General features: G+C 54.0%; 1 protein-coding gene across 1 annotated transcript in view; it reads left to right on the forward strand.

Moving 5' to 3' along the window:
• The window catches only part of ONECUT3 (one cut homeobox 3), a 32,507-nt gene extending 7,248 nt beyond the window's left edge, over positions 1 to 25,259 (forward strand). The window contains exon 2 of the mRNA XM_013960824.2: positions 24,967 to 25,259. Within this exon, the coding sequence (XP_013816278.2) occupies positions 24,967 to 25,259 (293 nt within the window). The remainder of the gene's footprint in view (positions 1 to 24,966) is intronic.
• Positions 25,260 to 25,914: the final 655 nt, after the last annotated feature.

Below are 25,914 nucleotides of genomic sequence, written 5' to 3' on the forward strand. Positions count from 1 at the left end.
TTTTCTTTTCTTTTCTTTTCTTTTCTTTTCTTTTCTTTTCTCACTTTCTCTCCCATTCTCCCCCGAGCGATTCCCCAGTGAAGCACGAAACGGTGTCCCTATTGAAAGAGCAAAACACCCGAAACCCGAGACACCAGCGCGGGGCTGCGACAAGGCAAAGGGCCAGCAAACGCCCGAGACCTTTGGCAAAGTCTAAAATTAATAGTGCTAATTAATACTGCTAACTAATGCTGTTATCTCATACTGCTAACTAATACTAATAATTGCCAGAATAAGGGACAAGAGCGCGCTGCCGCAAAACCCGGGAAATATTTCTCGTCCCTCTTTTTCTTTCCATCTCAGCCCCTCGCAAACGACTTTGGCCCAACAACGGCTCCTTCCCGGGAGCAGCGCGGCGCTGCCGGCCCGCTCCGCTCCGCCCCGCGGCCGCGGACCCCGGGCACCGGCGCTGCCCCGGGCGGCGGCTCCGGCCGCGCAGCCCTGCGCTCCCGGCTCCGCGCCCGGGCCGCGAAAGACGCGGAGAATCCCGGGCCGTTTCGCTGCTTTCGATCCGCGCGGATGCGAGGGGCGATGGGGTAAAAGCCGCCTCCGTAGCGGGGGAGACGTATAGGATCAGGCGCAAATTATTTCGCAGCCGTAAAATGGGGGAAAAAGTATTGTTTCGGGCTGGAGATGGGAACCGTTCGGGCTGTCATCCCTCCGCGCACGGGAGGAAATATCCGCCTCAAAAAAAAACCAAAACAAAACAAAACAACAGAGGGCAAGAAATCCTTTTCCCCCCCATTGGAAACATTATTTGCATTGGGAGTTTTCATGTTAATAACCGGCAACTTTCGCCGGCCGCGCGGGGCGGCCGCGAACCGGAGGCGGCGGCTCCGCGGGGGCGGCCGCTGCGCGCCCCGCCGCGCCCCGCACCGCGCCGCCTCCCGTTATCAGCGCGCCGGGGCCCGGCCGCGCCGAGCCGCCTCGCTCCGTCTCAAGCTATTTTTTTGTTTGCTCTTAATCTGCGCGTCAGAAGGGGCCAATAAAACCTCCCGCCGGTTAAATATTAAATCTGGTCCCCCCCCACCCCCCCGCCCCAACACCCCCAACGAGGAAATAATCTCGCCCCTGCTCTGGGTGGCAGCTTCGGTTAGAAACCACTCGAGCCCTTTGCAGCAGTCGCCTCTTTCTCCTGCTGCTTTGCAAGGCGACTCCCCAAATTCTGCCCCCCGAATCCCTCCCCCATCCCCTCTTTTCGTTGTCTGCTACGGAGAGACCCCGGTCCCCAAAGCAGAGCCACGGCGGGGCTGGTAAACCCGGGGCTTTATCGCGGCCGGCTTTCAGTTGTCATTTTTGGGTGCGCATTTTGGGCGTTTGGTTGTTTTTTGTTTTTTTTTCTGGGCGTACAACGAGAGGATGATTTTTTTTCCGTCCTGTCAATTGCCACTGAAACCATAAGGGAGAGATAACAGAGAAGAGAAAACTCTCAGAGTGACCTTTGAATCAATTTGAAAAACCTCATTTAACTGATAAGTCTTGAAAGGCCCAGAACTAATTTGAAAATACATCTATTAAAATCTCATTGCCGCTGCCTGAGAGCTGCTGGGAAGGGTGTGCGAGGCAGACTTCCTGGGGTCGGGGGAGCCGGGCGAGCAGGTTTAAGCCCCGGTCAACAAAGAGATTGCAGTGCTGCCTGCAAAATGATGGGGTTTAAAAAAGGAGAGAAAATAAGAATATTAAAAGAGAATCGGTCTTTCTTCCCCTGCTGATGGGGAAATGGGAGATTTACAGCATTTTCCTGCGATAACCAGGCACGGAGTCTGGGATTGCAGACAGAATATTGGATTTTTTTTTTTTTCCTCCAGAAAACAAATCCAATATTTTCTCATTCTGCTCAGTTCCAGTTGCAGGGCAGGGGAGTCTGCGCCTCTCGGCGAGGGGAGCCGTTGCCTCCAGGAGGGGCTGGGGCTGGGGTCACAGCGGGGGGAGGCTCTGGGTGTGCAGCGATTCGAGGTATTTTTGCGCGGATTTCTCAATGACACGGAGCAAATGCCAAAATCGGGGATGAGACGCGGGTCTGCGGTTTGAACCGGCAGCGGGGAGCCGCCTCGACAGGCCTGGGGTGCTGCAGGTTTACAGGCTCAGCCTCCGCGCAGGTACCAGCCCTGCTGCATCGCAGCTCTGAGCGCAGAGGGTCTCATCCTGCCCGTGACGCCGCGGCGCACAGACAGCAGCTGGGCGACGGGCTGCAGGGAAGGAGCCGTCTGATCACCGAGGTCCCTCCGCCAGCCCCCATATCCAAGTGGGCACTGGCGGGAGCCACCTGGGAGAAATCCCATGGGCTGTGGGGAGCTACGGCACGGCCCGCAGGGGTCCAACGCTGCAAATCGCTGCAAGTCGCAGCTGGTTTGCGATTCCTGTTTGCTTTCTAACCAGCCGGGGAACAAAAAGGAGGCAGGGTAGGGATGGCTGAAGATAGGAGAAGACCAGAGGCAGGGCCCAGATTCCCCCTTTCCTGAGCTGGGAACATCACAACCTGCCCCTTCCCCTCCGCGCACTACCGCATCTCCACCAACAACCATGCAGCAACGTGTGTGTACATATTAACCGAAAATCCAATACAGAAACCTCCCTTGCACACGCGTCTCCCCACGGCAAGAGCGGTGGAGAGCACAAGTGCTGTGGTGGGTGGTCGTGCTGCTCGGCGCAGAGGCAAGGGGTGCTGCCACGGCACCGTGACGGGGCGGCGGACGAGCCGGGGGAGCAGAGCGGCGCGGAGGCGATAAGGGCCCGCCAGCGGCTGGACGCGGGGCAGGGACTGGGGACGGGAAACCAGGAAATGGAGAGTGACGCCAGCTGTAAACCAAATGTCCGCGGAGCCTTTGCACGGCGTCAGCAAGGCTCGCGTCGGAACGGCGGTGGCCGATTTGGGAAACGAACAAAAAAATCCTCAAAAAATTTGAAAAACACCACCGGGCCTTGACTCAGAAGGGCTGGGATTTTCCAGATCCCAGGGGATTCAGAGAAACAACCTGCTGCCCCCCAGGCTTCAAGGCCTTTGGGGGTGCACTTAGGGCCACCTCTGCTTTTGGATGGGCTAGATTTCCCAGGGACAGGAATCACTGTCTCCCTGGCTATCTTCCAGCTTTAGCGCCTGAACTGAATATTTTAGACTAGGGGCAAGAGGTTTCTGCCTTGCTGCCTAAATCCCTGAGGCTTTTTGGAGAGGCTTGGGCACATGCCTGGGAACCTCACACCCTGGATCACTGAAGAAGGTTTTAGAAAGCTTTGATCCATCTGTACGCCCTCGGATCCATGCACACACAGCTCTGCCCCTGGCTGCCTTTTAGGAGCTGAGGTGCCGCAAGAAAAACACATCCAGGTATCAGCTCATCATCGAAGTGAGGATGCCTCTGCGCTTTAGATCAATCTGGGATCTGCCTTTGGCTGTTGCCTTATACCTGGCACAGCATCTAAAGGCAGCAGAGAGGGGTTGGGATCAGCCTCTGGTTTTGAACACTGGGGAAAAGGGGGAGGTTGGAGCAAAAAAATCCTCATCCAGCCAGTCTGTCCGCAGCCAGAAGTAATCCTGGGTTGGTGCCGGGGAGACCTGCTCGCTGGGGTTGTGCGTGGGAACCGGCTGGGGTTCGTGGGGAAGGCATTGCGCCAGCAGCATTGATTCCTTGGTCCGGCGGGATGCTGACGGCCTCTGCGTCTTGGGGGCTCAGCGCTTTTCTGCAAGCAGGATTGATCCGACAGGCAATCCTTGAGCTATCTTGAGGCCACCATCAGTAATGCTTCTAGCCAGGCCTCAGTCCTTGATCTGAGGCCAGCCGTGGTGGGACACGACTGGCGAACGGGCGAAAGGTGTGAGCGACACACGAATATAACGGGGCGGCCAGATGCAGGACAGCAGTGTGCCGGGAGCACGTTTCAGCAGCCGAATTTATTAATGGCTCCGTGCAGGACTGTGGCCATTGAGTGGCAAGATTTGCTGATTAAACGGAAATTCAAAATCTCATTAATACCTCGAATGATATAGATCATCTCCAGCAAGATTTAAACCAAGGCGGCAGGGACTGACGGACAAAATGGATGACGGATCTTAAAACATTTGGGGTTGTTAAAAAATAGCAAAGCCAAAAGGCAACGCAGATTCTCGTGTGTTGAAAGGTGGGGACAGAACATTTTAAAAAGATGAGGCTCCCACTAAAACAAAGAACCAGTATTAAGAGCGAGAGACATTTACGCAGAAATGGTTAGGATTTCAAGAATGACATTACTATCTATGTCTTAACATATATATTCAGTTAGGGATACACACTATTGCTCTCTTAAGTGCTGGCGGCTTCTGCAGCTCAAGGCAGTCTGGAAATTATTTAAAGGGATCCAATGCAATCAGTAGCCCCAAAGATGCAGAGCCGGTGGGATGTATGGCATATGACGCTGCATGGTATAAAATCTGAGCACACTGTATAGAAACGTAGGTCTGGAGCTAGGCAGTGAGCTCAGGGCTAGGTGTTTCCAGGACTGAAAACAGTGTTTGTGGGTTATACGAATCTCAAAGCCTTTTCCAGTAGTGGGGAACCAGGGTCACCAAGACCCTATTTCTGAGACAGTGAAACTAAGGCATGGAGAAGGCAGCGCTTTGCTTCAGGCTGGTCGAGCGGCCGACGGAGGTGGGAGCATGTGCAGCTGCCCTCCATCCGGGTCAGCCCCGAAGGGTTAAACGCGAACGAGGCCGTGGGCTGACACAGCCGGGGCTGAGCAGAGCCGCTTTGTCCCCAGGCCCCCTCCTGCTGTGGGTACCAACTTTTGCCCCATCACTTGGAGATCCGTGATCGCCTTTTCCTTCGCCTCGTTGTTCCTGGGGTTTAGCCTAAAAGCTCTGCCCAGCAGGACTTCGTCTCACCAACAAAACCGTGCCCTTGTTCCCCCCAGTATCGTTTCCGAACACCGGAGGACGTTGTGTTGCGGCATTTTGAGGTCAGGGCGGGGGGGCAATTGCTAACTTGCCTCTCTCCTGGGGAATCAGGGATGTCACCACCGCCTCCCTGCTTCGGGGCTGCTTTCTGAAGGACGGGATCGCAGGGCAGTGTATGCTCCACACGCTGCCAGTGCGACCTCCCCATCAGCAGAGCTCGACACACCGTCCTGACCGTGTTCTGTATTTCTGTGGTTGCTACTCTTGCTTTTCTGTTCACAAACCTGAGGCAAACACACATACATAGAAATCACCAGATCTGAGTGCTCTAGCTCCCTTTCAGTGTCTAATTAACCTTGTCCGCTCCTTCCCGTGCCAAGCGCTGCCTTGGCAGGCTGAGGAGCCTGAAAAAAAAAAAGGAGCCAGAAAATCCCAGTGCAAGAACCTGCCAGCAGCCAGGAAGGAAAAGCAGGAGCTTCTTGTTAGAGGAGGTTTGCTGGGACAAGCCGTCTTTTCCTCATTTGCAGCGCAGCGAGGAAAAGCCTGATGGATATCGCGACAAAACAGAGGCAAAAGCAAATTGCAGCCTGCTCTGCTGCTTATGGCACAGCCAGGGTTAAATTACGCCCCCCCCCCCCCATTGCAACTGCTGCTCCAAACACGGCTGAGCTTAAATCTAGGCAAGAGGAGGGAGCAAGAAGAAGATCAGGGCCTAGAAAAAGGGTGCTGTTTATCTGCTGTCCAGGTAGGAGGAGGATTGAGGTCTGATGTTGTCATTTATCCAGGGAACCCTAAATTTTGGGGGCACACAGGCTTGGCTTCCTCCCACCCGCCAGCACTGACGTGCTCGTGGGGCTTGGTTTTCGGTAGAGGTCTGCAGCACGCTGCCTGGACACCGATTTTAGCATCGGTTTTAGCTGCAGCCACGGATGAGCTCTGAGCTCCGGGGGGGCCATAAAACGCAAAGCAGCTGAGATAACCAAAGGGGCAATACGTTGCGCCAAAGCTGTCTTGAAAGGATGGAGAAGGCAGCGGTCGCCCCAAGGACCACGCGCAGTGTTGCCCGCGAGACGCTCCACTGACAGCAGCAGTAGGGAGCTCGGGCCGGGTTAGGAGGCTCGGGCAGCCGCAAAGCCGAGAGCCGTGGCCAGGCCGGGTGCCACCCTGTGCGGGGTCCCGGCCACTGGGAAATTCCCCAAAGCGGAGCCGGCTTGTGTGCAAGGGTTGGGTGCTGTTTACAAAGGAATCAGGAGCTGGGGCAGACCCGGGGCAGCTCCATCTCCCTGCTGGATGCTTCCAAAGAAGTTAACCTGCACCAGGAACTACTTCCCATGGAGAAATACTTTTTTCTCCCCATTCCTGGATGCTAATGCCCCCCTTAGTGGCAGCAGGGTTTTGCTTTCCTCCCCCCATGAGGGTTTTCGGGGCGTTCCCCAGTGAGAAGGACACTGCAGCAAGAAGTGCGTGGGGTCATTTTTACAATCCCACTATTGCAGGAGATGATGGTTTGGGGCTGCTCAGCCCCTCAGTGGTGACTGCAGCAGGAGAGTAAATCTTATGAAATATAAAAAAACGGATAAATCTCTGCCCAGCTTCATCTTTCCTCCCCACATCTGACCCCACACAAAGTGCCAGGACAGGGCTGGAGGGACAGCGGTTTTGATTTCGCCATAGAGAGACAGGGTGACCTTCCACAAATCCCTCCCATCTCACCCCGTGCCTCAGTTTCCCCACATGTAAGGTGGGAACGAAAGTGCTTACAGAGTATATTGAGAAACCCGTGCCGGGTTACTAAAGCCAATGAACTCCGTGACGCTTTGTAAAAGGCCAAATCTTTAAGCTGCAAGATTAGCTCCAAAGAACGATGCCCCTTTGTGGGAAGTCACGCTACCCTTGGCCGATAAAGAGCAGGTAATGAGCAAACTCTCTCCATTAGGGATAAAATTGCAAATGTATTCGGAGCTGCTGACGGGTGATGGTATCAGGGGCTGACAGAGATATCAACGTGTCTGCCTCTACAGCCAGCAAAGGCTGCTCCGATTACAGAGCTTTAAAGAGCATCGGAGACAACGGCGCTCGCTTGTCTGTCACAGGGCCGGGAAGCCCAGAAGAGAGTTGTAATGACCCCAGTGCCCCAGCACAAGCGTCCTGTCCACCCACGTGGCACTTGCAATTCATCCACAGATCTGTCCATAATCCTTATTTCTTACCCTCCTTTGAGGGTCCTGTGTCTGCCATGACCCAGGGTCCCCATAGATAAATAACGATCCTCAAGGACAGAGGGGAGAGTCTGGTCCAGCTCGGCTCCAATGTGTCCTTCCACAAAGTGATGGGATTGATGCTGCGGCAGTTCATGCTTCCAAAGTCCCTCTGGGATGGAGCGATCCTTTCCCCAGTCATCTCCCAAATTGCCAAGGGATGAAGAGGAAAAGGAACAGTGGGATGGTTGGCATTTTGTTGTGTTTCTTCTCACTCTTCTGCAAAAAAGGGGGGGGGGTTCAACACTTTAATAATAGGTCCCTGAAATAGATCCACAGACTGATCCCCTTCAGAGAACTTTAGTTCTTTTTTGGGGTCAAACTTCAGGCTTTCCATGACATTTATAATGTGGAAGGTTTCAGCGAGGTCTCATGTGGTCCCAAGGCTCCAGCTCTGCCCTTAGTGAAACCCTTGTGACTCCATTGATTTCAGCTTGGTTTTTGCTCCAAACACCTGCATTATCCTGACACAAAGATAAATGCATCAACTCTACAATCTTACTGGAAATCCAGGGAAATTTGTCTTTCCAAACCTGGAGAGAATGGTTGTCAAACCTTAATATTCTAGAGAGAGATCCTTTACGGTCTCATACCAGACCTCCCCATAAACCACACGCACACCTGCGTGCACAGGCGTACAAATGCCAGGACTGTCGCACAACGGCATCCAGAAGCAGGTCCAGGAGGAGATCTGGTTTGCATCAGAAAGGATCTGCTTTGTGGATTTGCTCCCATTTTTACCTATCACCCTCCCGTCTGCACCTACATGGTCCAAACTGCTCCCCGTCCTAGAGCAGATCCATCCTCATGTCCCAGTCCTGGATGGGGATCCCAGCTCTGCTGTCTCTCTCATGCCCAGAAGCAAAACAGGAGAGGACGGGCCTCTGCCTGCTAACCGGATTCTCTGGTTCAGGGGTTTTAAGTTTGATTTAAGGCATTTTGTTTGTTTTCTGGCGTGCGTCTATGTTTAGGTGCTTGTTGTTTGTGGGTGCATCTGCATTAGAGCTGGTCAAAATTGTGGACGGCTCAGAAATGGGGCAAAAAATGCTGATTTGGCCAGGCAAAAAAATTGCAAATTTGTGTCCTTTGCACCTAACCAGGAAAAAAAAAAAAGGAAATTGAAAAAAGTCACCCAAACCAGTGTTTCTATTTGAAACAAAGTTGATTTCCAAACTGCTTTCTTCTACCACAAACATCTCTCCAAAGCCGAAACAGCCTTTTCCACCCAAACCTGATTATTCCCAGCAATTCAGCTGGCTTAAATACATTTAAGAAAAAAAAAAAAAAGATTATTTGCTTTTATTTTTGGAGCCGTCACGAAACGGGAGATGGGTCATTCTCGGGGGGTTAATCTGCATGTGTTCGACTCGGGAGGACGAGGGCTGTATTTGCACATACGGGGCTGGCTGGCTTTGTCCATCGGCCTTCCTGTGCGCGTGTGGTTGTGTGCGCCTGTGCGTGTGCGTGCGTGTGTAGCTGGTGGATCAGCTCACACGACAGGATGGCTGTTAGCATGCGTGTGTCCGTCGGTCTGTCCATACTGCAGGTTGTTCAGAGATGAAGGGAGATTTTAAAGAGGACGTTTTAGCCATGAGGTTAAGACCTGAGCTGGCTTAGCTGGGCCCTTCCCAGCATCGTGGCATTTTGTTTCTCAGGATGTAGTTGCTGGTCTTAAAGAAATAATAGCTAATTCTCTAAAGAGAAGGGATGGGATAAGAGGAAAAGCCTCCCTCGTTTGCAAGCCGGGGCAGGACAGAGCGCGATACCCCAGCCAGCGCTGGCCCTGGCTCTGCCGGCGGCTGCAGTTCCGAGGTCGCAGGGAGGAGGAGTATCGGCCCTGTTTTTCACACTAGAAGATGCTGCTTAATCAATATAGGCAGAGCCAAGATCTTCAATCATGTGTTTTGCATTATAAGCACTGTCATATCTCCTGGAAAAGGGATCTCTGGAGGAACATTTTCTAAATCGGGGGCCTCAGACTCCCCCCCTCGCTCTCGTGTTCAAGGATTTTTCTAATAACATTTTATATGGGTTTTATACACTCTCTTTGATGGCATTTTAATTCCAGCTGGCTACTCTTACCTTTATGCTTTTGCTTCTTACACGCCAAAATCAAGCAATAGGTTGCTTTATATCTCAAATGAGAGACACCAACGGGCCGTGCTGGGAGCTGGCTGGTGGGAAGTGCTGGAGTCAGGGCCCAGGTCAGCAGCGTTGCTGGCTGGCACGTCAGGTACCCAAAAAGAATAAAACTGTCACTCAATTTCTTCAGAGAAACATTACCCTTTATTATTTTATTTTATTTTATTTTATTTTATTTTATATTATTTTATTTTTTCTATAAAAATGGGAGAAAAGGGACATGAAGGAAGATGGTGAATAAACACAGTGAAAGCAGAGAGAAAGTGCTTGTTGGCTGCTTTCAGCTGAGGCTTTTATATAGCTACAATACATAGCTGTGTGATTTCTTTTTTCTTCTCTTTTCTTCACTTCAATTGTCTTTTTTTTCCTTTTCCTTTTCCTTTTTTCCATTTTTTCCTTTTTTCCTTTTTCTTTTTCTCTTTGCTTCTATTCCTTTTCTATTTTATTTTATTTTATTTCTTTTTCTTTTTCTTTTTCCTATTTCTAGCTCCAGCTCTATTTTTCTTCTCCTTTCTTTCTTGGAATATTTTGCTCAAAAGAGAATTATTTTTTTTTTACAGAACGAAATTAAATTTGACCACGGAAATAATTTCACTTGACAAAAAAATTGTTCGGGTACATTCACCGAGCCAGAAGTTTACGTTATTCACCCCCAGCTTCAGGTGGGGAAGGAATGGGGACAGCGGAGCTCAGACCGAGGGTATAATCCCAATCCGATGGGAATACCCAGGCGATAAGGCCGGTCTCTCCTGTGCTCCCACCTCGGCCCCGGCTCCTAGGGACACACAAGCCTGTCCAAAGAGAAATCCCCACTTCCAGGAGCCCCTTGCCTTTGCCTCCCTCCTCACAAACCTTACAGCAAGCTCCGCAGCCAGTCACGTAGCGATCAAACTGATGTGCCAGCAATATCCAACACGTAGTTAAAGCTACTCGTGGGAGTTTCAATAAAATCGACGGGGCAGAATCAATGGTCTGCACCAGCTCTTCCCTGCCCCCATCGAGCCCTCCCCGGCACACGCGGCACGAAGCCGGGAGGGGGCAGGAAAAATATCCAGGCCTGCGAAATGCAGGCTGTGGGAGGGGGGCCGGGCAGAGATCTGATTACAAATCTATCACATACTTCCCATGATTAATTGCTTCTTTACCAGAAGCAACAGCTCTGCATGGGGGTCATTTTTAAAGGTAACATTGGGTTGGAAGTTTTCTTTCGGTGCCGCGTTTGCGCCCGGACGCAAGCGCGGGCAGGTGCAAAGACGCGTCCGCGGGCAAGGGAGCGGCTGGGAACATGGAGGCGAGCAGGAAATGGGAGCGGAGGTGCCGAGCGGGCAGCAGTGCGGGAGAGAAAGCGCTGCTGGCCGCGGCCGCTCCCGTCATGGGGAGCAAATCGTGGCCACCACCTGTGCATGCAGCACCGAGGCGTGATGCTGAGCTCTCCCAGACTGCTGTGCTCTTACCGAGCAAGATACAGCCATTTAAAAAGGTTTTCCCAGCCAAAGTTCCCCATTCCTCCTAAGGAAAGGTGGGAATAGGCTGTGTGAGCCCCTGCTTTGCCCTCCTTGGTGCAAAGGCTGCATTCGCATCCCACCCTGGGACCGCACGGGGATGTTGCGCTGGTCTCCATCTGGGAGGACACCTCCAGACTTGGGACCTCGGACACTGCGAGGGGCCCTGGGTGCCACGTTAGGATGGGAGGAGTCTGAGGTTGTGTTCGTAGGCGATCCGGGCTGCAGGCTGCAGTTGTGATAAACCCCCAGGACAAACATCGTGCCGGGGCAGGAAAGACTGGCCTGGACCTGGGGAAGGCGAAGGAAGTTGGAAGGAGGCACCATGGTAGATGAACACTGCTGAATCTCCTGGGGGCAGTGGGAGGAGTTACAGTCACCCCCTCACGAAGCCAGCTCCCTTCCTCCCCAAGTACTTCTGATTTGGGGGGGCCTGTGGGTTTTGGGTTTTTTTTAAGGCATTTAAGAGAGCAAAAGCAAAAGACCTTTTCCTCAGGGTATTTTTCTCCCTTCGCAACTGGCTTTGAAAAGGGCAGAAAGCAAAAACCTATGTGGGAACAGAGGGCAGTTTGGATGGAGAAGAGTGATACTGGGCTCCGTTCGGGCTGGTTGCTCCTCTCCATGGCTGGAGATGCAGTTTTTTGGTAGTTCTCATGCAACCCCATCATATGAACGGCCCCTCTCAAACTGCCTGCAAGATGCACGGGATGCCAAGACCACAAACTGGCCACCCCCATTGGCACACCACCGCCTGGCAGGACAGCTGGTCCCATTTGCACGAGGCAGGGAGAAGGATCTGCCCTCCAAAATGCTAACCAAGCCTGGCTGGTTTGTGACCACAGGTCAATGCTGAACCACAGCTAATTGTGATTGCTTTTGTAGCTGGAGGCTCCAGGCCAGCCCAGAGAGCCCATCACAGGAGCAAAGGCGACAACAGGCATTTTGTGGCTGAACTCCAAGCTGGGGAATTGCTTGAAGCTCATTCAAAAAGCAGGAAGGAGATTTCTCTTTGCTTCTCACCTGAAAGTCTCCCAAACGTTGCTCTGTGTGGTCAGACAGCCCTTTCCTCCCACACTAGTGGGGACTGCATGTAACTGGCTGCAGAAGTCCTTCCTCAATGCTCAGGGCAACGTTTTATCTACCCAAATGAGACTCAGACTCTGGATTCAAGCCCAGTGGGCAGGAAATAAGGACCGAGCCATTTCCCGGCCGGCACAGAGCTCGCAGGGAAAAGAGCCAACAGAAACCCACCCACTTCAATAGGCAAAACCGCTTCCAACATGGGGAGCTTCTGGCAGGATTGCAAAGCTAGCCAGGGCTGGGCTAACTCTGCTTCCACCAAAGTCAATGGTGAAACTCTGCTCTCACTAAATCAGGGTAAAACTCGTGTTAACCTGAAAGGAATAGCGAAGCGACTGTGCATGCTGAATTGGCACAAGACCACCCCGAGTAAAATATTGCCCCGTTTCAGTCAAGGCATCACCTGGATTTCACTTTCCAGCTTTAACGTACAGCACGCTCAGATGAAGGCTGTTATTCGGGGGATGGATTTTTTTCTGGGTTGGGTGGAATGGGGGGGGGGGGGGGGGTCTCGTTCCCTGCAAAGTGTGTCCCTGCCTTCACTGCTCCTTGGAGGCGCTCCGCTCAAATTAAAACATCATCCATTACAACACCAGCACCGTGTAATCCCTCGCAGATCAGCGCAATTACTCTTTGAAATATCTTGGGAGCTGAACTAATAACGTCGAAACGGCGCATTAAGAGTCACTAGCTTAGAGCTCGCCTCACCTGCAGCAGCTCTCGGCAAACTTGTCCTGCCCTCCAAGCGAGAGGGGGCATCTCCCCAGAGCTTCGTTTTCAGGCAAAACGCACACGTTTTTCCGAGCAAGGGGGCAGAGACACGTTCATCATCCTGAGGACTCGGCCCACAGCAACACTGAGCTGTTCCCCTCCCTCCTGCCCGAGCTGTGGCGTTAACAGTGGCAGCCTCAAAGCATGCAAGGGAAAAACAGGGCTCGAAAATGATGCCCTGGCCGAGGAGGGCCGATTCGCGAGAGCCCCCGCTCGCTCGGCCTGCGGTGGGTTGGCACCGAGGCTCTGGGCTTCCCGTCCCCCAGCGCTGCCCGGCCCCAGGAGGGCCCCCGCGGGGCTCTGCTCGCTGCCTGCTGATTTTTCGTGCCGTTCCATCAATCACAAGGGATTATTTCGCACCCCGTGTGTACATGTGCACGGGGACCGGGGTTAGCAGCTCAGACCGCGCTCCCCGGGGGTAAACCCCGGTGAGGAGGGGATTCAGCATGGGGTGCTTCTTTGGGGTCCAGTCGCACGCGGGTCCGTGGGGCGGCTCCCTGTCAGGGTCAGGGCCCCGATCACCCCGCGGAGCCGTGTGGACAGCGGCCTTGCTGCGCTGACTGCCCACGGGCACTGGGTCCCCACCACGGCCACCGCGGGCCGGGGCGGCACCCGGGGTGGCGTGTGGGGTGGCGATGGTGCGTGGGGTGGTGTGTGGGGAGGTGGCAGTGTGTGGGGTGGTGTGAGGTGAAGCGATGGCGTGTGGGATGGCAACAGGATGGCGTGAGGGGAGGTGATGGTGTGCTGTGGGGATGGGGAGCCGTGAAGGGAGGTGATGGTGTGTGGGGCAGCCATGGGGCAGTGTGTGGGGCAGCCCTCAGTGCGGCTCCGCCCTGAAGTGCCGGGAGGGGCCATTCCCCTGGCTCTCGGGGGGGGTGCAATCATCCCCCCCCCGGGGAAGCAGGTGGACTCGCCCACCCCATTGCCTTGCCTTGCGCTGAGTGTGTGTGTGTGTGGGGGGGGGGGGTGAGCTGGAACGTTCCATTCCCCCCTCGGCAGGAGGGAGGCGCTGGAACGTGCCATTCCTTGCAGTGAGTAGGGGAGCAGCAGGGGCCTCCCACCTCCTCTGCAAGGGCGGCCCCGGATGCGCCTCACCCCTCTCCGCCGCGGGGAGGCGCCTGCGGGGCGAGGGGCAGGGCCGGGTGCCCGGACTGTGCCACTGCAGCTCTGGCCGCGGGGGGGGGCCGCCATGAATGCTCCCCTCCATCCGCGGGGGGGCGCCAGCGGGGCGGGGACGGCCCATCCCGTCTGCCGCGGGGGGGGGGGGGCGGAACAATCCATTCCCTGCCGTGCGGGGGGAGGGCACACGGACGATACCATTCCTCCAAGATGGCTGCCGGGCAGCAGGGTGGGGGCACCCCCAGGCCTCCCCAGGGAAATGGCTGCCACGGGCCAGCCGTGCTGCGAAGGCCCCCTGCGCTGTGGCCTCCGCGCTCCTCCCCGGCCCTGCCGCCCTCGTGTGCCACCCCAGAGGCTTCAGCCCCTGCTCCCCATCCCGGGCTGCTGAGCGGGCGGCCGGATCCTGCTGTGGGCACCCAGGGACACATCCTCGGCGTGTTACCTTGCGGTGACCCACTTGGGCACTTGCCACCGCGCTGGCAGCTGCCGCACGGCACGACCGGCCTTTTGTCGGGTATAAATAACCGAGCGGAATTTCATTACGCTCAGAGCCGGGCTGCTCCAGCCTTCGAGGTCTCAGAGGGGGCTCAAAATCCCATTCGGAGAGCCGGGGGCCGGACGCTTCCTTCTCAGAGCAGGGCTGACCTGCGGGAGATGCTCAGCAGGGACCGTAGCGGCGTGGTGAGACGGGGTCTGGACCCCTTCTGGTCTTGCTGAGCTGCACTTCATGCGATCGGACCCTCCTGCCTGGTTTCTGAGGGCCCCAAACCCTGGCAAAGCAAAACCGCTTAAACGCCCGAGCCAAGAGGATTACAGGTTTTCCTGTTGTTTTACAGCACCGCAGTGCAAGAAAGCCAGCAGCCATTTGAGAATTGACTCAGCCAAACCCTAAGGGAGCTTCCCATCTTACACCCGATAAATCCACCTGAGACCAGATCTAATCAGGAAACACGGAAAACCATCTCTTTTTTTTCCCCACTGTTTTTCCCCTCTCTCCTCTCAAGCAAATGTTCCTTGGCTGATAACTGCTTTGGGCCCTCTCTGGATGCCTGCTCTCCACTGAGAGCAGCTCGGGAGGAACGTGCACTTTGACGAAATATGCTTCATTGATTCCTGAATTTGTTTATTGTTCCCACTCTAAGAGCCAGATCTTGGAGCCGCTGAAGGCAGCGGGAGTTTGGCAGGAGGAGCCCGATGGGAACAGACTGATGATGTGAACAAGGGTGTTGATAGTCACTTAGCAGTAGCCCCTGTTGATGCCAAAAGGAGATCCCTGCTGCTCCTTTTCTGTACTGCAGACCCACGGCACGAAGGAGCAAGCACAACAGCCTGACTGGGCTAGATTTCCCTGGCTCTTCTCCATCGTGGCCCCAAGCACAGCCTCATGCCTCACCTGCCACAGCCCTTGCTCTGCAGAGGAGCCCACAGGAATGCTTGGGTTTGGGGCCTGTACCTCCCCCCCCCGGGGTCCTTGGTGCAGGGTCTGGGCACCCCCTACCCCGTCACAGAGGCCAGGAGCCCCCAGATGGTGAGCCAAGGCTGCCGTCGTCCAGATGGATCTGGTGGGTGGAAGAGAAGCTGCATCCTGGCATAGCTCACGGCCTGGCACGGGGTGGGAGGAGGTAGGATGCGTTTCAGACCTGGCATGATGGACAAGAGGAGCTGACCAACAGCCCTGTTTGATGCAGCCCAATGCTGGGACCCTGGGCAAGAGGGTCCAGCTCTAGCCAAGGACACCATCATTTACTTTAGTGCCTTAAGTCAGCTTGTGCCTCCCCATCCTCTGCAGGACCTGCAGCTCACCTGCTGCCAACAGCCCCAAGGAGATGTCCTTGCTGAGCATGAACAAGCTCAGCTGCAGGTGCAGATGGCCACAGCCCGATGGAGATGCAACCTTTCCTTCCAAGCCTATGTCACAGTGCAGTGTATTTTTGATGCCCACTCTGGACCCCATGCTCACAGAGGGGACGGGGGACATGGCAGTGGATTGCCGATGCCCTGCCTTGCTTCCCCATGCTGTCGCTGGCAGTTCTTGGCTACCGCTGGCCAGGAGACACAGCGGAAACTGGCTGCCAACAGAAAATGCCATTTGTGAGGAAGAGAAACACTCTGGAAAAGGATGTCACTTGCCCCAAATTCCTGGGGGGGAAGCTCCAAGGGTGAAACCTCCTTGTCCAGCATTATTGCTCCTCCGTGACATTACAGCCTAAAGGCAAAAATCAAATGCCAAACTCTCTCCCCCCCCCCCACCAAACTCTGCAACCAGGGCTTGTGTGCACCGAAGCTGAGCACAAACCGGTGTCACCATCTCCAAGGGAAACCTCTTTCAAGGGTTCATGGGTTTCCAGCCATTTCCCCACAGCCTTTCCCTGGGGCCTCCCTTGCTCCTGGGAGGCGACGACCTTCCCCTGCCGCTTGCCCCGTGCATCTCTGCGGTCCCTCCCGGTGCCGCCAGCCACAGCCTGCTGCACTGCCTGACTCCAGCACTTCATTAGCACCAATTTGCTCTCATCACACTAAGTGGCAATGACTAGGGAGAAGAGTAAGGAGAAGAGCTCAGCCAGCGGAGGACTCCCAAGGCACCTGTGCCCAGCCCTGCCTCACACCAGGCATCTGGTCCAGTCCTGGGCCCCAGCACCAGCACTGAGCAACTCATGACTGCAGTGGTCTTCACTGAGATCCACTCTCTGGGTGCCTGGTGCTGTACTATAAGAGGCAGCTGATCCCTGTCCAAAGGGCCTGGAAAGGGAGGAAACAAAAAGGGGACAACAGGACAGGCGACTTTGCCGTGGAGTAGGGGGATGGCAGAGCCAGGGGTTGAGGCCCACTTGGTCCTGGGGAGAGCTGAGCAGGGGAACTAGATCTCCCTTTACAAAAGTCTCCGGGCTGTGCTCCAAAACAGAGTGAAAATCAAACCTTTGCACAAAGGAAGCACTTTTACCAGCAAAACCAGGTTTTCAAGTCAACTGAAACCATTTCTTCCTGTGTCCGGAAGATGCAGTCGGCTCAACCCCAGGCTGTCTCTGGCAGTGCTGATAGCAGATACCCGGAAAGAACAAATATAAAAACAGGGTGAACATGGAGAGATGGTGCCAAGCACACCTGCACGTGTCAGAGGACAGAGAAACTCACTGGCTTCAGCATCAGAAAAGCTGAAAATGTCACGCCATTAAAAACATGTAAAGCTTGAAAAGTCCAAGAAGGTCAGAGTGAGGCATTGCAGCAGGGCTGGCATCATTGCTTTGCTTTGCTTTGCTTTGGTTGGATCTCAACGGAGCTGCATGTTCAGGTGCAACGTGGCTCCGCTGGTTTCCTCCAACCTCTTCCGGTCTCAGCCAAACCCTGTCCCTGTTCTCTCGGCAGGGGACAGCCATGCGTTATCCAAGCGGATGGCTGAGGACTTGCTCTTTCACTTCCAAACCCTTCTTTCTGCCTGCCAACCTGCACTGCTTTGGTAGCCGCTGCGCTTGGGAAGGTGGCAAATGGGGCCGGGGCCGGATGGTGCAGATGGCTGGTGGTGCTTTGCAGTCCCGTACAGGTCGATCAGAGCCGGTCGCTGGAACAAGTCACCAAAGCCACTTGCAAGGGAAGGGAAATGCACCCAACGACGCACACACGAGCGCTTAGTCTCATCTCATCTCCTAATTTGCAGCATTCAGAGAAAGATTTAATTTGCTGTGCTCAAGAAAGTGGCTTGCCCTGCAGCATGCTGGCCGCATACCAATGACTGTGGGTTCTTCCCGGGATCAGGACTCATCCTCCGGCATCTCCCAGGGAAACCTGCGCATCGCCGCAGGGACACGCTCAGGGCCTGGGAGCCCCTGGCCTCAGCAGAGGCCACGCACAGACCTTGCTCTGCAGTGGGAGCAGAACTCCAGCCCTCGGTGCTTTTCTTCCAACCACAGGGCTGCCCCGTGTCCCAAGGGCTCACGTGCTGCAGGTGCTGGCTCTGCCGTGGCTGGAGGACCCTGAGGCGTGCTGAGCTTGTCAAACCTCACTGCTTTTTGAGACTGGTTCTACACCGACAGAAGCACATTTGTGCTATATCACAGCCCGGTGACCGGTTTCATCACTAGCAGGAGAGATCTTACATTTCCCGAACGTTTTGTGCCCAGCATAACGACTTATCCAAGTATAGACAACATGTCCAACACATTCCAGATCTGACACCCAGGGAGCAGAGCCCAGCCATGCCGCTCTGAGCCAGCAGGGTCCATGAGGGTGTAGCTCTGTAGACATGATGCAGTTCCTAAAAGCAGCTCTCTTGCCTCTGGATGGCCTGTGGGTTTCCAGATTAGAGTGTGGCAATTTTCGTTCAGCGTGGTTCAAAGGTGTCGGGTGCTGTAGGACTCCCAGGAGCTTTTAAAAATGTCCTGCTCTCTTGAAGTCTGCATGGCTGCAGGGCTGTAGCGTTGCAAGGTGGTGGCAGAGGATGGGCAGCACGAAGGATGCTCCCCGCTCTGAGTGGGGACATGAAACAGTACAACTGTGCATGTGCAAGAGATGGGCTTGCACCCTCCTCACCCGTCCACCCAGGACCTTAGGGAAACCTCGTGCAGGGGCACTAGGCAGCACTGCCCAGGAGGAGGGGAGCGAGGGCTCTGCGCACCCGCTGCGCTGGGTCACGGCACGGCGCTGCCTTTCTGTCCTCCTGGCAGTGAGAAAACTTTTGGCAAGAGTGGGTGTCTGGCAGCGTGCAGGCGTGGGCTGAGCAGTGACGGCCACCGCCGTGGGCATCCTCCTCTGGTGGAAACGGCCCTTAGCGCCAGCTGAGTGACCCAGGCTGTGCCTGGGGCTGCTTGAGATCTGCTTTTGCTTGAAGTTCTTTGACTTCTGTTGAAATCAGCAGTGTTGGTTTTCGCGGTGGTTTTAATTATTTTACGAGGAAAACAAGTGAAATGAAAAGTGTCCCAAACTGTTCTTTTTTGTGACAAAAAAAGCCTTTAAGAATGGTGTTATTCCCTCCCATGGGGCTTTTATTTGTAAATATTGGGGGGAATGATTTTCCCTAGTTTTTTTTCATGCTGTGGGGGAGTTTTTGAGCCTGCAAAGATTTGTTTTTCCACCACCTCCTGTTGCCTTCTGCTTTTGCTCCTGAGATGCTCTGTTCAGTACAAAACTCAGTACAGAGATTTGGATAAGTATTGCAGGTGGCCAGGATTGAAACTTGCTGTTTTCTAGGTTATCGGTTGTGATCTGAAACCCCGCTCACAGCAAACGCCTGTGCCTTCACTGAGGCAGACTGAAGAGTTGTGTGGTTAACACTAAGTCCCCTTTGCCTATCTGTTCTTTAGTTTTTGCAATCAAGTGGAGTTTCGGCAAGAAAGGCAAAAATTAAGTTGTTTGCTGGTTCTTGAGCACTTTTCCTTCCCACATTGTTGCTCACTCACCCATCAGCATTGAATCTCCCCAGCTAGACACAAATTGGCTCAGACTCAAAACCTGCTCTGCCATGGGAGGTGCTGGGTTATTCCCGGTTTGCTCAGAGCTGCAGCCCCCAAAACCTTCCAAAATGCTCTGGGCAGAGTCTGAAAAAATAACACCTATTGCCCAGCCCTACTGCCAAACGCTCCCCATCTCTGCAAAAGAGATTGGGTTTGCTCTGCCCCTTCAAGGAGAGGGGGAAACTGAGGCCAAAGGAAGTGCCCCAGGGGCTGAACCCATCTCAAAGGCAGCAGTCCAGCGTGGAGAGATGCCAGCTTCACTCAGTGCCAGTTCCCACCTGGTGCCCACCAGGGAAACAAGCCTGTCTTGCCTCTGCGCCAAGGAAACCTGTCCCAGCCCGATCGACCGCCTTTAGATAACCCCTCTCCATCCCTCCTTCCACCTCCCTTTGAGCCCCTAAATGCTCCACTGTCCCCCTCACACTGCTACAAGCCAATTTGACAGGGAGAAAAAGAGAAAAGCTGGTGGCTTTTTTTCCTAACCTCGCTTACAGCCAGCATGCTGGCTCTGAAAGGCCCTGGCTGTCTTTTGTGATTTCAGCAAATCACCAGCACTTAAGCAAAGTGGGCAGAAAATTACAGGTTGTATTGCAACTGAATGGAGAGGGAGAGCACGCTGGGGCTGAGAAAACAGAGGTTTGCGGGTATAATAGAGAAACCACTGTCTGGCAGGCTGCAGAAGCCTGCAAAGCCATCAGGTATTAGTTAAATGCTTCGCGGAGTTCACACTGCGAGGCATAATCGCAGCTTCTGAACAGCAGCCACTTGATTGTCTCTATTATGTCCCTTTAGAAATGATTTGGGAGATATTTTGCTTTGAGCTGTCAAGGTTAAGTCAAGGAAAACGCTCTCCCTCTGACATAAGTCTCCAGGGAGTTAGAAACCCTGAGCAGAAGCTCCTCTGGGGGAAGCGGGTGGCATGCCTTTGCTTTCAGAGGTCTTCCTCACGGTTTGCCTTCTAAGGTCCTTCCTCTGGCTTTGCTCCCTGAGGTTTATCTGCAGCCGGATCAGCTATCTTGGTGATAAAGACACACTAGGACTGTGCCTGGTGTCCAGAAGAGATGGGGTCTACACAACTGCCCTGTGCAAATGTGCACCTGCTATTCCTTCTTTGTAACTTCTGCACTTGTTGGCCGATTGCAGCCAAACCTGGCTGAGCTGTTGAGGTCTCAGAAGTGCACATTTTGTGAAAGGGGCTAGGGAGAGGAGGAGAGAGGAGAGAGACGCCCATAGTGGAGATGTGTGAGCTCAAGCCCTTATTAGACATCAGAGCAACCACACAGTCTATGCCCTGTGGCTATGGAGAACACCAGTTCTTCTCCCCTAGCCTTGGTCCAGGTACCATCAGGGTCCCGTCTGCCCCAGGAGAGCCAGGGAGCAGGACAAGTCAGGGAATAAATCCTGTACTTTAGGTGTTAGCTGGGGAAATAACTCAGGGGAAGGGGTGGAAGCACCCCCAAAGCGTGTCCCTGTCCCCATGGAGTGGGGACAGGCCCAGAGAGCCCCAGAGAGAGGTGGGCGAAGAACAGCATCAGGCGAAGGATGAGTCGTTCAGAGTTTGGGCCTTGGTAAAGGGATTTTGAAGCACAAAGAAAAACCTCCCCTATGGCAGCCTGGATGGGAGTCGAAGCTGTGCCCCTGGCCGTCTCCTGTTGCAGCACTTTTGGGGACTCCTCGATGGCCCCGGCCGGGTCCAGCAGGTGACACCCCCCTGGGAAAGCAACGGCCAGGGGATGAGGAAAAGGAAAAAGAGCCTCCGCTGGGGAGGGTTGATGGCCGCTGTAAATAGATCTGACTAGCATCACTATTGATTTCTGTTGTGCGGAGCTGTAATTAGATTGAACTGGGGAGAGGAGTGTTGGGCTGTGTCAGCAGAAAAATAAATTAATAAATAAACAAATGAGCGCAGGAAACGCAGGACCCGTCTGCCTCCGGCGTCACTGCCCTTGGCTCCATGCCACCGGCCAAAAATAAGCAGGAGGTTGTGCAGGGTGCTGCACAGGGTGTCACAGTCGTCCCCCCCACTGGGTCGTGTGCTTCCCGGCTCTGTGCACCCCATCCCTTTGGAGAGAGGATGCTGTGGGAACCCTTATGGCCCTTTTCTCCCAGATGGACCCGTTCGTCTGCAGAACCCTGTGTCCTGTCCCAAAAATCACATCCTAACCAAGCAGATCAAACTGGAGGAAAACCCAGACCCCTCAACCTAGAGTCCTACTGCCACTCTGCTACATCCCTGCTCTAGCAGCGAGGCAGGTAGCCCTCCTCATCCCAAACCTCCCTTTTAAGATCATCTCTGTCTAAGCAATGCTTGGTGCTCATATTAATGCTGGGTCACAGTTTTACCAACACCATGACTGTTAGCTTTTGCCTCAGAGCTGTCAGTTACTAATGGGCGGCTGGTTAGTAATAATTACTCCTAATAATTGAATGGGGAAAAAAATATGGGTTTGAAAACTTGAAATGTTGGGTCACAGGTTGGCTACCTGATACTGCTGGTGGGACCAGGTGCTGATACATGGGAGTGAAGGAGGGCAGCCTGGATCCCGGTGGCTTTACTATGGTTATAACCGCGTTAGCACATGCTGCAAAGGATGCCTGCACTGACACACATCACCTGACATTTCTCATGGGGGTATATATGTATATGTATGTATTTACACACATATATATACATACATACACACAGTTTTATATGCATGGTGTATATAAGGTGTAGAGATATATAGATGGTTTCTATGGGATCCTCTGGGGGTCCCAAGCAGGTCACCTGCAGACTGAGCTGGGACTGTGCTCCTCTGTGCTGCAGGAGATGGGGCAGGGATGGCAGGAGGTGCCTCTGCTGATGCCGTGGGGCAGCCGGTCCCCAGTGCAGAGCCAACACTGGGTCCAGCACATGCTGCCCCCGGGTGCAGGGACTTGCCCCATGCCACGAGTGGACCTCTTGCATCTCTGACTAGATGACTAGAGGAAAATTGGGTGTCTACCTTAAACTAGGCACTCACTTTTAGACTGTTAGAGGTAGGAAAGATGTGTCTCCCCCTCCCTAAATTAACCTAGAGCTGGGCCAACATGTTCCTGGGCCATACAAGGGGAGCCAGGCTGGCTGGAGAGGGATTGCAGGCTTTGCAGGGCTTGCAGCTCCCCACCTGCCTGTCTGGAGCACTGTGGCCCTGCTGTGCTCGCAGGATGGGTGCAAGGTGCCCACCGGCGGCACAAGGTCCCGCCAGCAACATTGGCATGGGGACGGACTGAGCATGCCGGGTGGACACCAGGAAGGGGTGTGAGGGTGGTCGAGGGGTTCATCAGGGTGAATACATGCTGCTCTGAATGTGCACATCACGGTGGGGAGGGACTTCTTCTGCTTGTTGGTTGGGTTTTGGGGGTGTTTTGGGGGGGTTCTATTAATTCATGTCTGGAAAAAAGTCAAATTTTCTATAAAGGCTTTTTTTGTTTGTTCTTTTTGCAAGCATCTGATGGTCATAGGGTAGGTTTCCACTAAACCATTCTCTGCTGGCTGTTTGAGTAAGGTACCCCTGGGACAGGCTCCCCCAGCACCACCAGGGCTGAAACTGTCCCTTGTCCCTTAGGATGATGGTTTCCAACCTCTGAACTCAGGGCCTTTTGCAAAACCTGTGGGGGGAGGAAGGGGAGGGGAGGGGAGGGAAGGATTTCCTCTAACCCTCTTTACCAGGGATAACTGATTTGGATTTAATGTATTTGGTCATGCCAATCCTGCTGTCTCCTATCCCCTGCCCCCTGCGCTGAGCCAAGCGGGAACAGAGCCAATGACTCCTGCAGCCCACACGGGAACGGGGCCAGGACAGTGCCCAGCAGCCGGGGAAAAAGGGTTAAATTTGTTGGATGAATTACCTGTCAAAAATGCTGCACTGAGCTCTAGTTCTCTCCAGCTTTGGGTGGAAGTGGTGGATATCATCCTTCGCTGTTAGTTCAAGGTGGCTATGGTGTAAAGAGGAACGGTAGTGCAGGAGAGCTTAAGAAAAAATGAAGAAAACACCTTGTTTTTTTCTCTAATTAGGAAGAAGTGATTTGCACTTTAAACACAGTCCCCTTACTCCTCCTTTTCCAGATTCAGAATAGACTATGTGGCTGCCTGCTCTTTTGCTGAGCCTGGAAATAGGAGGTGTGTTTGTATAGCAGGAAGGGTAGTTAGCCAGAAGGGAACAACCAGCCCATGGACCCAAGCAGCCATCCCATCACTGCGGCAGCGGCTTTCAGCCTCGACCTCTGGGCTCTTGGAGGGCTGTGCACCAGCTGTAAGAGATCCCTGGAAGTGCCTGAGAGAAGCAAGTTGACATCTGTCATCTGCCAACCTCTGGAGAGCGAACATCTCAAAAGACCTGCGCCCTCGCTGCAAAATTCTTCAGAAGACCAAACCAAAAACCCTAAAGGATTGAAAACTGCCACACTGTTCACAGCAAGAGTGGGGATCTCATCAGAAAGGTTTTAGACCACAGTTTCCTGGCTGTTTTTTCTAAGTTCCCTGGAGGAAATGGTGTGTCCCCAGCCTTGGAGGGCTGGATCCGTGCCCTGCCCTGTTGATGGGCGCCTCATGCTCCAGCAGTATCTGTATGTATCCAGCCAAGCCCTGACCCAGACAAGGCCCTGAGCATCCTGATCTCACCTTGAAGTTCAATATAGCTTCGAGGTTGGCCCTGCTTCAAGTAGGTGCTAGATCAGTAACCTCCATGAACCTCACTTATTCTATGAGTCTATAACTTTCTAGGAAAATATTGTAGAATAGACCCCTGTTCTCACCACTTCAACCAACAAAGTGCTTGATATTCCTGTAATTAAAATTCATATATTTACCAAAATCTGTATAGCCACATCCTTCCATTCCTTGCACACAGCATGGAAAGGTCACAGGGGCTTTCCTGGTTCCCTGCACCTGATTTCCATTTGCTGCTCAAGGCAGACAGTACCTCTGTCCTGACCTACTGCTCAAGCTAAATCAGTAGGGAAGATTTTAATTAGATACTGCTTCAACCTGACACATGTGCCAAAGGATACGGTAGCAAAGGCACATAGGGAAACCTGAATTTCCTGGAGTTTCAGACCACTGAGACTGTTCTTCAGCCTCGGGAGACAGGAAAACCCCTTTCCAGACCAGGCTGAAACAAGGACGCTCGTTCCATTCTTTCTGCCATGAGATGTGTTGGCTGCAGACCAGATTTCTCGTACCATCCTCAGCTGTTCCCTGCTGGTTTGGAGCTGGCAGCTGGATGCAATGGCCAAGAGACACTAGTTCCCTGAGTCCTCCGGCAAGATCAGCAGAGACAAGGAAGAGGCAATGGAGCCTGCGCCAGAGTGCGAGTGAGGGAGGGAGGCTGATGGATGACCCCCAGGATTTTGGAACAGGGCAGGTCCCAGTAGCCAGGCATAAGCAGGGGCAGGCCAGGAGTTTCATCTACCCCTAGTGCCAGGGTCAGTAGGAGATGCTGAGATTTCAGCTTTTCCCAGCCATCTGAAGAGTTGCTTGCATTCCTGGGTTTCACCCGGGCTTTTCTCAGACTGATGTTGAAAGGGGCTGTTGTCCCATCTCAGCAGAAGCCCAAGAGGCAAAGGGAGGAAGAGGAGGGAGGTAGCCAAGGGAGAGGTGGGCAAAAAGCCAGCAGCTTTACTAGAGGGAAGGGCCTGGTTTTGGGAGGCAGCCAGGCAACCTACAAGCAGGCCAGGTTGGTCAGCACCAGTTAATGGCCCTGTTCTCTCTTTTGAACATCTAGCTTGCAAACGCAAAGAGCAAGAGCAGCAGAAAGACAGGAGCCTGCAGCCCAAGAAGCAGCGGCTGGTCTTCACGGACCTGCAGCGCCGCACCCTGATCGCCATCTTCAAGGAGAACAAGCGCCCATCCAAAGAGATGCAGATGACCATCTCACAGCAACTGGGCTTGGAGCTCAACACCGTCAGCAACTTCTTCATGAATGCCCGCCGGCGGTGTATGAACCGCTGGCAGGAGGAGCCAGGCACCAACCCCGGAGTCCCTTCTTCTTCTACAAGCACTTTCTCCAAAGCATGATGTCCCCCAGCCCTCCCTGCCCTTTCCCGGACGTCCTCCTCATGACAAAGCCAACCCCAGACTCACACGCATACCCCAGCGGCCGAGCTGAATGGGGTGGGTGCTCTTGGGCGCTGCGAGTCCGTCAGCCTCCCAAACCCTCAGTCGCGTCCTGCTGCCATATCCTCCAAGCTCATGGAGGAGGAGAAGGGTTTGCAACTGGGTTGGTTCCTCTCCTCCAGGAGGGCTGGGAGGAAACCCCCAGTGGAGCGAGGACGACATGGAGGGAGGGAGAGGGCAAGGTGCTGTTTTTGAAGCATCCCTGCCACAAAACCTTGTCTTCACCCATCTGCCAGGGTCCAGCCCTCAAGGAGAGGGGCACCTTCTCTCCTCTGGTCCCCCCCAACCTCAAGGTGTCCACCGGGGCTACCCATGGTGGAGGGGTAAAGGTGGTTGAGATACAAGAGGTGGAGCCACGGGACCAGGCACTGGCACAACCCCAACAAACTGGGGCGAAAACCCCACGGGATTTAAGGAGAGACAAGCAGGGAAAACTATCCATGGCTGCAGTCTCTGGTTCTTGAAGCTTTCTACACCCCTAAGGTGCAGTGAGGTTTCCCAAAGCAGCCAGATCCTCTCTCCCACTGAAACATGGGCGTTCATCCCTCTTGAAGCT

Source organism: Apteryx mantelli, chromosome 30 (genome assembly GCF_036417845.1).
Source record: "Apteryx mantelli isolate bAptMan1 chromosome 30, bAptMan1.hap1, whole genome shotgun sequence".
Classification (NCBI taxonomy): Eukaryota; Metazoa; Chordata; class Aves; order Apterygiformes; family Apterygidae; genus Apteryx; species Apteryx mantelli.